General features: G+C 42.2%; 1 protein-coding gene across 2 annotated transcripts in view; it reads left to right on the top strand.

The window, feature by feature from the left end:
- NR1H4 (nuclear receptor subfamily 1 group H member 4) overlaps window positions 1-12,356 on the top strand; it is a 126,911-nt gene that overhangs the window by 34,753 nt on the left and 79,802 nt on the right. The window contains exons 1-2 of one of the 2 annotated variants that reach the window (XM_040344327.1): window positions 4,061-4,204; window positions 8,592-8,957. In XM_040344327.1, coding sequence (XP_040200261.1) covers window positions 4,174-4,204; window positions 8,592-8,957 — 397 coding nt within the window. In that variant the 5' untranslated portion in view covers window positions 4,061-4,173. Of the gene's footprint in view, window positions 1-4,060; window positions 4,205-8,591; window positions 8,958-12,356 lie in introns of those variants that run through there. The other variant, XM_040344326.1, reaches the window with a different exon arrangement.

Genomic DNA, 12,356 nt, shown 5'->3' with positions numbered 1-12,356 from the left:
GTCATCAGGTCAGTCCATCTGCTCCTTTGCCTGCTGGGGCGCTGTGCTGCATGAAGGCGTCATTCACTGCTGTATGATGGTAGTAACTGGCGGCGGTGGGGGAGCTTCAGAGCAAGGCTTGGAGTGTAGGGGATCACAGCAGTCGAGGGGCAGTGACGTCACTGGCATGCGACACGTTTCCGGGCGGGCGTACTGTGTGTGTTGCGGCAGTCACGCTCCTTTGTCAAGCCTTGACTGCCCCTCGACTGCTGTGATCTCCTACACTAAAAAATTAACCCCTTACAGTAGCGATTATTTGCTCTTTTGTACTTATTTTTGTTTTTTTAACCCCATTATGTTACTAAACATCTCAGGTTCACACCTCTGTTTTTTGGTGCTTTTTGCAAAAACACACTACAGTTCATTTACAGTTCACATCCATAATTTTTCTTCAGCTGCTGCGTATTTGGAAAGGGCAAGGACTTTTTAACGCAAAACGGTGCTATTTTTTTGTTTTTTTTGTTCAATATACTTCAATGGAGAAGCTGCAGAAAAGCATGTAATGTGTTTTTGCGGTAATTTGTGTTTTTTTTTTTTAAGGCTATTATCCGATTAATCAAAACAATAATCGGCCAACTAATCGATTATGAAAATAATCGTTAGTTGCAGCCCTAGTCAAAAGTCTGACCATGCGTACAAGGCATAATAGGCCCCTGACACCCATGCAAACAATTGATGGTTTCCTTTTTGTTTTCGAGACGCATAGGCAGTTTTTGGAAAAGGTGAACTAACCCTTTCTATGATCTCCAGGCCCAAGCCTCTATTCAAATTATGGACAACTGTCTACTCTGTTAACTACTAAATTAATAAAACACCTCTAACATCACTGCATCAAGAAAATATCTGTGAAATGCCACCCTTTTTATCTATTGTTGTTAGGGCCGTCTTCATAGCATCATGGGCCCCTGGGCAAAGTGATGCTCTGGGGCCCCCTACAATGGAGACAGCGCAGGTAAACAGAAATCAAGTAGGTAGGAGGTAAGGGATATCAAGGATGTAGAGGGGTCAGAGTGCTGGGGGGATATCTGGGATGTGGAAGGGCAGCCTGGGCTCAAGGATCAGCTGCTTTGGGGAAAGGGCAGGGGCCCCCCATGCAGCTGGGGCCCCTGGGCAGTGCCCTCTCATTAAGACAGCCCTGATTGTTGTCACTGGTTAATGCACAGAATTGCTCTATGTGTAGACTCTTCTAAAGACCTAGAAATGTTTATGATACAACACAGGAAGTGGCTTCATACAAGTCACCAACTTAAATATTAACATAGCTTTTCCAAATCACTTTTGGTCTACAAATAATCTGAGTCACGATCATAAGACTGATAATGTCTAACTTACAATAACCACAAATGGCAGCTCATTTTTTGATGCAGCAATGTGATAAAGACAGTTAGCCTTTATGCACATAAATAGAAGGAAAGAGGCCACACCTACAAGTCAGAGAGTACATGTGGTATGATCACCTCACTTATCTTCCCTTGCTGAGGAAATGGCCAATGTCTCATATGAAGCAAATACAGTGAACAGTAAATGCAAACACTAAAAATCACGTTTATATTACCTAAAGAAAAAATAAAAGTATTAAATGGAGAAAAATCAGAAACTTGTGGAGTGCCACATCTAACAGATGAAAAAGCTTTAGTACTATCAGTGCTAGAGTCCATAGCAAATGTCAGCTGATTCCTCTAACTTGCTTTAACTTGCCCCACATCTTACAACTTTTAAGTGGTCAGTGAATTTTACCCCTCTGCAGTTCTCTTCAAGTGGGGGGGGGTGGTGGTGTTTGAAGCACGCGATTAGAGCCGAGGGCATTAATAGGCTTTAAAAAAGGGTGGGCTGGGGGCGCAGTTCCACCCAGTTGTGCGTGAATAGCGAATTAATATTTTCTATTCTCACACTGATCCTCCTCCTGGCCAATCAAGAAGTGGGCCTGATGCAGAGGAGGGGAAGATGCCTACCCATCGTTCCAATTTCAGCGATGCCCACCCGGAATTTAGATGGGGTAAGTGCTGGATGACCGATTGTAAGACCCCCCCTGGGGGTAGGGGGCAGGGTGCACATGACCCAACCTAGCGGGGGAGGGTGGTGCCACCGGCTGACCAGGAGGGTGTTTGTTTGCTGCACCTCCCAAAAATAATAAACACCAGCCCCCATTGCTAACAACCAACCAAAGGCACTCACATGGCAGGGTGAGAGCACTGTTGCTTAGTAGCACTGCTACTAATTGTGTGGTGGCAGCTTATCAGGAAGTACTATTACTGACAGTATCTCCAGGTAAGGAACTTTCCAATAAAAAAAAACACATGCAGTGAGACATGATGCTGAACATACTAAAAGAAACAGATTGTTAGAACCTGGGACCTCTGGTGTGTCTGGTGATGACTCTGCTTGCTGAGCCACCTGGAATGCTGGACAGTTCCTTGAACAGTTCCTTGGATAGTTTCTTGAATGATCTTGTCTTGAAACTTGTTTGCCTTGAACCTTGAACCCTTTGCTCCTCCCATGAACTTCCTGATTTAAGCCATGTCCCTGCACTTCCTGGTTGCCAGAATATTGCGCCTTCACCAGCCAATATCTTGCTCCTGTCTCTCTTGCTGCCGACCGTATCTTTGTTACCATTTGCTACCAACATTTGGCTTGTCCCTCGACTACGCTTCTGCTGAATCCCAACCTGCAACTATTTGTTACCGACTTTTGGCTTGTTGCCCGACTACGCTTCTGCTTGATCCCTACCTGTTATAATTAGTGCCCTGATGATCAGTGCAGCCCCAACAGTGCCCAGCAGGGATGCCAGGTTGTGCCAATCTGTGATTGCAATCCATGCCCATCAGTGATGCCAAATTGTGCCCATCAGTGATGCCAGCCTGTACCCATCAGAGCCTGCTCATCAGTGCTGCCTTTCAGTGCCTGCTCATCAGTGCCCATCAGTACTGCCTATCCGTGCCAACGATCATTTCCCATAAGTGCTGCCTATCAGTGCCCATCAGTGTCACCTATCAGTACTGCATATTACAGTAGTGCCTCCTCATCAGGGCCTTCAGCACTGTCTCATCAGTGCCCATCAGTGCAGCCTAATCAGTGCACATCATTGAAGGAGGAAAATTACTTATTTACTAAATTTTCAGTCTTTTTTCATTTTTTTGTAAAAAAATAAATAATAAAAAAAAACTTTGGTGATTAAAGTGGAGGTTCACCCAAAAACTCAATTTTTAACATTAGATTGAGGCTCATTTTGTCAAGGGGAATGGGTGTTTTTTTTTAAAATCGAAGCAGTACTTGCCGTTTTAGAGAGCGATCTTCTCCGCCGCTTCCAGGTATGGGCTGCGGGACTGGGCGTTCCTATTTGATTGACAGCCTTCCAACGGTCGCATACAGCGCGTCACGATTTTCCGAAAGTAGCCAAACGTCGGTGCGCAGGCGCCGTATAGAGCCGCACCGACGTTCGGCTTCTTTCGGCTACTCGTGACGCGATGTATGCGACCGTCGGAAGCCTGTCGGAAGCCTGTGGGGAGCCTGTCAATCAAATAGGAACGCCCAGTCCCGAAGACAATACCCAAAGGGGAGGAGAAGATCTATCTCTAAAACGGTACGTACTGCTTCGATTTAAAAAAAAACACCCGATTCCCCTTGGCAAAATGAGCCTTAATTTTAATGTTAAAAATTGTTTTTCGGGTGAACTCCCGCTTTAAATACCACCGAAAGAAAGCTATTCGTGAGAAAAAAAATTATAATTTGTTTTCGCTTTTTTATAATTGCTGCGACATGAGTCACGGCGGTATGAACAGTTCCTTTGCTGGCAATCGGGCGCAGCTTGTCATGTCCTCGATTTGGAACTGTGAAATAGAATGACAAGTCGCACCGGTGTAAACGGGGGCTAAAACAACAAATATAACAGGTTCTGAATATATTGCTACTTTAAATCAGTTATTCTTCACCTCAGCAATTCCAATTCGCTGCACTTCAGACAAGTTAATCAGTAATCAGCATATAACCTCTGTTCTGTCACACCTTAGCATGCCAGATATAGAAGGAAACTCTCATTTTCAACTTGATAGAGAATGCAAAGGCAACAATCATTGTGTATAGAAGAGCTGTACAGTAAATGAAAAGACATTTTTAAAGCAGGGTGTTAGTTTTATTATGGAAATGGTGAGAAGAAGCAAAACAAACGGTAGGTGTCTTTTTATATGCATTATCTCGATCTTGAACATTGCACTTGATGTAAAAATATATTTTTGTGACGGTGACATATATAAAAATAGCTTTAACTACTTCTGTAAAACTTTCACATAAACTTGCAGCTGCCTTGTATAACTTGACAGCTAAGATAAAAGTCTCCTGTCAAAAACATATTTAAATACCTTTTCTGGGTACAGTAGTATAGCACTCAGAGTAATCTTATGCAAGATTTAAATATTTGCCATGTAATTCAAGGGAAGAGTCTCTATTTTACACACCTCGTCTATAAACTATTTATAAATGGCAACTAGTGATATGGTTACCTCTCAAAATGTTGCTGGTTTAAATTTGCAGTAACTGTGATCTCCTTTTTTCAAATAGAACCTTAATCCATTTTTTTATATTTCAATGTGTAAGATCTTATGCAATATGTGTTTCATAAAATAATATGTATTTTAAGCCAGTGCATTTATGAAGCATATATTTATTGTGTGTTGAAAAAAGTTTGCATGAATATCTACAGTAGTTCAGCAGTCATGTGTACTCCATGCTCCATGTGTCATCTTCTGAGCAATTGTGATGTCATACCGTCAGATCGCCACTTTCAGAATCTCAGTATGGTAATTGAATCCATGACAGCATACAGTATATTTGGCACATGCTAACTGGTATGCCTGAAAACTTGAGATATGCTTTCATAAGATGCACAAACTGCTTTCTTCTTGATCAGTTTCTTTAAAAAGTTGACCTGTGGTTTATATGTCAAGACTTGCTCATGAGCCATCCAAAAACAATCATAGCAAAATCAGGTCAGTCTAGGATGAATTAATACATTATATATTGCCTACTGTATCTTTAGTATAAAAGTCAATGTTTTATTCTGTAAACAGTGATTTGCTCTTCACATGTAGCAAAGTTGTTAGCAGTTTTGCTTTGCAATGCTGCGTCCTTGGTTTGGGTACTATAGAAACACTATCTACATGGACTTTGTTCTTCGTGTGTATGTGGGAAATTCTTCAGCTAGACTTAATGTTAAAGACATAAGGATAGGTAAAAGTGTATTTAAAGGCCAAAACAATTGGCCAGATTCTCAAAAGAGTTACGCCGGTGTATCTACAGATACACCGGCGTAATTCGAAATTCCCGCCGGCGTATCATTGTTTTGTATTCGCAAAACAAGATACGCCGGAATTAGGCTAGGATCTGACTGGTGTAAGTCACTTACACCGTCGGATCCTAAATGCAATACAACGCTGACCGCTAGGTGGCGTTTACGTTCAGGTCTCATTTGACTATGCAAATGAGCCTGATACGCCGATTCCCGAACAAATTTGCGCCGCGTCATCGTCGTTTACGTCGTTTCCGTAAGCGTAAGGTTACCCCTGCTATATGAGGGGTAACCTTACGCCAGTCTGCCCTATGCCATGTTAAGTATGGCGTCGGGTCCACGTCATCTTTTTCCGTCGGTTACGTCGTTTTACTAAGTCGTTCTTGAATACGACTTTACGTCAATGACGCTCACGTCGGCGTCACTGACGTTTTCCGTCGTGAGCTGGAGCATGCGCACTGGGCTATTTTTCAGCCCGGCGCATGCGCAGTTCAATCGGCGCTTGGGCGCGCTTAATTTGAATACAAGCCGCCCCCTTTGAATTACGCGGCCATACGCCGGGCCATTTACACTACGCCGCCGCAAATTACGGAGCAAGTGCTTTGCGAATACGGCACTTGCTCAAGTAATTTGCGGCGGCGTGGTGTAAATGGATTACGCTACGCTACGCCCAAATGTATGTGAATCTGGGCCAATGTTTCATTAGTATTGCAAAGAATATGGAAGCGTTGTAACCCCTGTCAGGTTTCTACTGCTATGTGAAGGGATTTACCCTATTTGGCCTGGTGATCACTGTTATAGATGAGATTCCAGTTTACTGCTACCATGGGTTCACAACTGCAGTGCGTTAGAAATTTTCTCTAGATGCCGCGCAGTGTTTTCTTTTCACAGCTGGATCTCAGCTGCCAAATTTCTAATATTTGCTGCACAGTGAATCCTGCTTTGTGTCTCAAAGTTTGAGGCCAATTCCAATTCTTAGCACATGGAATAAAGTAAAAAAGTAAATACTGCGCTTCCCTAAAAATATCTATGGTGGGCAGCCAACACAACAAAAGGATAATTGTAACAAACTAAATAAATAAAAGTGCAGCGCCAATAGCAGGAACTCTTATAACCAAAGTTCTAAAATAATGAAGTGTAGCAAAAAACAAATTCAAACGTATCACCGTGAATAAGTAATAAACAAACTCAATGTAAGTGACATATATATATATGAATGTCCGTGAGGTTGAAAAATATCCAAAACAGGGGAGTTAATTCTTGTAGAATCAATAAGGAAATTTTTCTTTCAATGAAAGGTGATCCCTCCAAAGCCAAATAATAGGATACCCTTACCGGATACGGTGGACCCAAACTACACCATACGGTGGTGGGTCATACTTGCATAGGGGGCCGATTGCCCAATCTGGTCATTGCTGTGGTAATGCTCCTCGTTCCCACTGGATTGGTGGTCTCCTCAGCAGGATGTTGTATAAATCAACTTTCAGGTGACTCCTTCCGCTCCAATTCAGAATATGGAAAATGGGTGAAGCAAAACCAGCTAATAATAGACTCAGTGGGCTCCAAACATGGGGGAAAACGGAAAAAAACAAGGAAAACGACTCCTCATAGCGTAAAAAAGTTCAAAAATGTAATTCTTAAAATCCACAAAAGGGCAAACATTTAATCCCAAAAAATGCCAAAATAAAAATTAAAAGTAATCACCACAACAACCATATAAAAATAATTAAAGGTCATCAATACACAGTTTGCGCAGTATGGAAGTGGTGTGGACCAGGGTATGTGCCTGACCGGTTTCGTCTAAGAAGACGTATGCCCCTGTTGAAGTCTTCTTAGACTAAACCGGTCGGGCACATAGCTGCCATTAAATTTAAACAATCCCCTTTATTATAAAAATATAGGCCTCTCAAAAGCGGAAAGCAGACGTTCTTCACGTGCAGGTAATAGTGGCCATCAGGTTTCTCAAGCTAAACTATACAATCCCAGCATACGGAGAGGTAATGAATTGGCTAACAATACCTTGCTCTTCTTACACCTCCAAGGCACAGAACAGCCACTTTCTTGTAAGTGCTGCTAATAAACTTGTTTACTCTTCCTCTATCTTCCCAGATGCAGAGCAGCCACTTTTCTGGGAGTGCTACTAATGTGTCCTTTCCTCCTCCTCTTCTGTTATCCTCACCATATCCCTGCATACTGGGTATGAATAGTTGGCTTAATTAGAGGTCACAGCTTTATCCAGGGGCCAATCCTTAAAGCTTTGCAGTGTGTTTGGGCCTTTTTAACATATCTGTTGCTGGAGTGGATTTTTTTTTTATCAAATACCCTGTGCTACACCACAGTGACAGGTACCCAGACACCATTATTTTTCCCAGAATACCATCCATCCCCCAGGTGCCATAATTTTGCCCAGAAAGCCATCCTGCAGCTTGTGGAATACAATGAGGCAACAAAAGGTTGACAAAGAATAAGAGCAGGAGTATTAAGATGCTGACTTTGAGGATGAGGAAAAAGGGCAGGCTTCAATGGGAAAGTATTACCCCTCCCAACCCCTGGGGTTGGTCTTTTATGATCAAATATTTGTGCAAGGATCCCTGGATATGGGTCATCAAAGAGAAGGACCACTCTTGGGTGGCCACCCTGTTAGATCCCACAAGGGTACAAAAGTGTAAAATGGACCTACTGTCACCATCCCAAAGGGAGCACAAAATACATTTGAGAAGGTGCTGCATAAGAACCTTCTTGCCACCTGATGGTAGCAGGATCATTTTAGATGACCAATGTGCTCCCAATTCTCTGATCCCTGAATGGAGATGTTTTCAACCACAGCATCCAGGCATGGGACTAAGGTAAGGATGTAAATAAACTGTAAAAACCCTTCCCTCCCCATCCCCAAATTCTCCAAGATACACTATAGTTTGCGACCTATGTCCTGAGGTTCCTGGTAAACTAAAACTGAATGATTTGTTTAGCAAACCATTCCATAGTATGAATAGCATTTGGATTGGCAATAGTACTTTTGAGGATAAAAAAATGTGGGGCATTTATCAAGTAATTAGGTGATAACATTAGAAGTACATGGACAAAAAATCGGGCAGTTCAATAATCCTCAGCATCAATATACCCCAGTATACTGTATCTTATCACAAATGTTATTTTGACTGTACATTTTGACATTAGGCTGTAATAAGCAACTTACTGAAGATACTTTTCTTCCACAGGTACCTATCTCTTGTGAGTGTAAACACAGCTCCTCTCTTTTATTTTCTTTCAGGGATACATTCAGTGCATGCTCATTCACCAGACCATGACTCACAAGGACCTTCCTTTAACACTGGCTACAACCACATACAGTATTCTGCAGTCCAACAGCCACTGGCATCATCGCAGTATCATGTCAATTCTGGATATTACTCACAACAATCGGAGGACTGGTGTTCCAGTGGAATATATGATTTGAAACGGATTCCTTCTGACAGTCTGTTTTCTATTGACAATGACATTGTGGATTTGCCACCTACAAAGAAGGCTAGGATTAGCCCTTGTGCTGCAAGGGTTAAAGGAGATGAGTTGTGTGTTGTTTGTGGAGACAAAGCCTCCGGCTACCATTACAATGCTTTGACATGTGAAGGATGCAAAGGTAAACCAGTCTACATTATATATTGCATATACAGCATTGCATAAGATCTTTTTTTATTATAGTCACTGTGTAGCAAGAGGTAATTTTGACAGGTTCAAAGCGTACTTCTGGTTGTTAAAGCAGGAGTTCATTGTATTGGTTTAAATATTTAACAAATACATTTTGTATGAAACAGATCTCAGAATTTTAGTAACATTTTTTATTTATTTATTGAAGCAATATAGGTACCTAAATGTGATGTGGTAGCCATCTCCTGCAATCCCCTGTGTTGCAGAATCCTGGGAGTAGGGAGTCAATATCTAAATCTAACTAGAAACATGCTGATAAGAGGAGAGAGCTGAATGATAGAGATGGGTCTAGAGTGCTGCTTCTCCTTTCACTGTCCGGTATAGAGCCTCACACACACTACTAGTTTATTTTTCGTTCAACCATTTGGGTTGAACTAGGATGCCGATGCAGGAGTGCTTGTACTCGTGCAAATGCTCCCGATGCCTACTATCCACAGATGTTAAAATTCTTGCTAAGATACTTGCTACTAGACTAAATAAGGTTATTAAACATATTATCCATTCAGATCAGGTAGGATTCATGCCCAATAAGTCAACCGTATTTCATATCAGATGCGCATATATAAATATGCAGGTTCCGGCCCCGGGCCACTCAAATCGTGCCTTTTTGGCATTAGACGCAATCAGGCCTTCGATAGTGTCTGGGTCATCCTCGAAAAATGTGGGCTTGGCTCTGGCTTCTGTTAGTGGGTGAGGTTGTTATACTCCGCTCCGGTGGCATCGGTTAGGGTCAATGGCCTTCAATCTCCCAGTTTTAGACTCTTTCACGGCACTAGGCAGGGGTGTTCATTGTCCACCCTGCTTTTTGCCCTGGCTATAGAGCCCTTGGCATGTCTTATGTGGGCCTCTTCCGATGTTACCGGTTTGATTAGAGGAGATATGGAGGAAAATATATCATTATATGCTATTGATTTTTTTTTTTTCTTGACCAATACCTGGTCATCCCTGTTGGCGGTAATGAAATATATTAAGGAGTTTGGCAGGTTTTCCGGGTTAGGCATAAACTGGGAGAAATCCATGCTAATGCCTCTGGATCCCCTTCCAGTTTCATTGCCATCTACACTTTCTCATCTTAAGGTTGTTTCTGCTATAAATATTTGGGTATAACTATGTCTGACTTCCCACAGTCATATATTGTGGATAATATACTTCCATTACTTTCTAGATTCCAAAATCAAAGTAAAACCTGGAATAAGCTCCCCTTATCGTTAATAGGCTGTATTAATCTAATTAAGATGATATGAATGCCTCAGCTTCTTTATTTTTTACACAAAACCCAGATCTGAATACCCATATGGATCTTTATTAAGATTAATACCATATTTAGGCGATTAATATGGCGGAACAAAACCCCTCGCATTAAATTGGAGATTCTACAACACTCCAAAAATGCAGGCGGTCTGGCAGTTCCTAATCCAAGTTTATACTTTTTTTCATCCAAACTACAGCACTTTGCTGGATGGGAGTCTGAACAGACACTTCTTCCTGCTAAGCGATTATATTCTTATGCATTTAAGGGTCGGTTACCACTCTGACCTAGATGCTGCAAGAGGGGGGGTCTCGCTTGCCGATATGCCTACCTGGACGTTAATATGTAAAATATGGGATACGGTTAAAAAAATACTGGGTGTCTCTTATCCTATTAGATACACTCCCATATGGGAAAATTATTCTTTAAATGTTCAGGGGCAGGATTTCTTGGGTTGTGTTTTGTTTAATGTGATTTTGTTTGTATAATTTGTCTGTATTGTCTTAAGGTTGTTTGCATATAAAAATAAAAAAAGGATCTGATTTAAAAAAAGAAACATACTGATAAAAAGAAAAAAACTGAGTGATAGAGATGGGTCTAGAGTGCTGCTTCTCCTTTCACTGTCCAGTATAAAGCCTCATACACCCACTAGTTTATTTTTCGTTCAACCATATGGGTTGAACTAGGATGCCGATACCGAGTATTTTCAGGAGTGCTTGTACTCATTCAAATACTCCCGATGTCTAGTCCGATAGGATACTCAGTGATGATCAGGGGAAGTTATAATCACCGATCTCCCTGTGTGGCTTTCAATAAAGCAGCTGAGAGCCCCATCTCCTCCTCTTCCCTCTGTTTAGACCCCTGACATCTCACCAAAGCCCCCCTGACCCCCAACAGGGTTGAATAAAATGTAAAATAAAAAAAGGAAACATCAGTGCCCATCAGTGCTGCATATTCACTGTCACACAACATAAAAAAAATATCAGTAATTGGTATCAGCGAGTACTTAAAAAAGTGGCATCAGTGCAACCCTAGGTCGAATGAAGAAAACCTGTCAACTCAGGTCAGACCATACGGCCGGCTTCTGTCAGACCGGCTGCCATACACACGGGCCGAATGTTGGCCGGTTTCTATTGAGCCTGCAGATGCCGGCCGACACACAGCCCTTGTGTACTAGGCTTAATGCCTCTTTTAGCAGGTTGTTAAGCCAGATCCTACTTCAAGGCTATCTTCCTTATCAGGCAGATAAGGGAGGTCACAAATCCAATCTCTTAACTCAGGGCTTAGCTTCAATTCTGTCTCAGGGAAACTTTATATATGAGAGGCCTCTCTTTTTGCGGTAGCTTCAGGCCACCACCTAGGAGTATACCACCAGGGTTTTTGAGACAACACAGCATAAGGTTGGTGATGCATTTTAGTAGCAGAGAACTTCAACTGCTTAATACTACAGCAGTATGTACCACCCAGCCGGCCAACTATCCCTTTCCAAACAGAACTTGTTTACCTCAAGTGATCAAACTTTTGCAGAACTTCTGTTTTGTACTCTTTTCTCCTAAGCTGTAAAGTTTGACCGATTCATAATGAGTCTGCTGAAATTCGATCAGTGGGTGGCCATACCAGAGCCATGCACTGACTGGCCAAACAGCACCAGGCACTGTTTGGGTATTCTGACAGCTGACATCCTTCTGTGCTGTTTAACTTGAATGGAAGAATCTGTTTTTGATTTCTTTCATTCAACCTGCAGGGTGTATGCCCAACTTTAATTCTGATCTCTAGCGGGAAATCCAACACCAAAACCCCACTGTGAGTTTCTGTCCCATCTGGCTGGAATATTCCACGCTTCGGAGGAGGACAGTATCCCAAACACTTGGGCCATCACAGTGGACACTTACATGGTGACCCATGCTCTTGCCCTACAGGGACATAATGAGCTTTCATTACTACAGAGTCCTCCATCACACAGGTGCAATCTTTATTCCTCCATATTGCACACCACCTACAACTAAAGTGAACTTATCCTTTAGGCTTCATTTCCACTGACGTTTTTACAGCCACTGTTGTTAGCCTTTTTTACAGCTTAAA

The sequence above is a fragment of the Rana temporaria genome, chromosome 3 (genome assembly GCF_905171775.1).
Source record: "Rana temporaria chromosome 3, aRanTem1.1, whole genome shotgun sequence".
In the NCBI taxonomy this organism is placed as follows: domain Eukaryota; kingdom Metazoa; phylum Chordata; class Amphibia; order Anura; family Ranidae; genus Rana; species Rana temporaria.
Note: the sequence above shows the minus strand (reverse complement) of the source record. Positions and strands in the feature narration are given on the sequence as shown.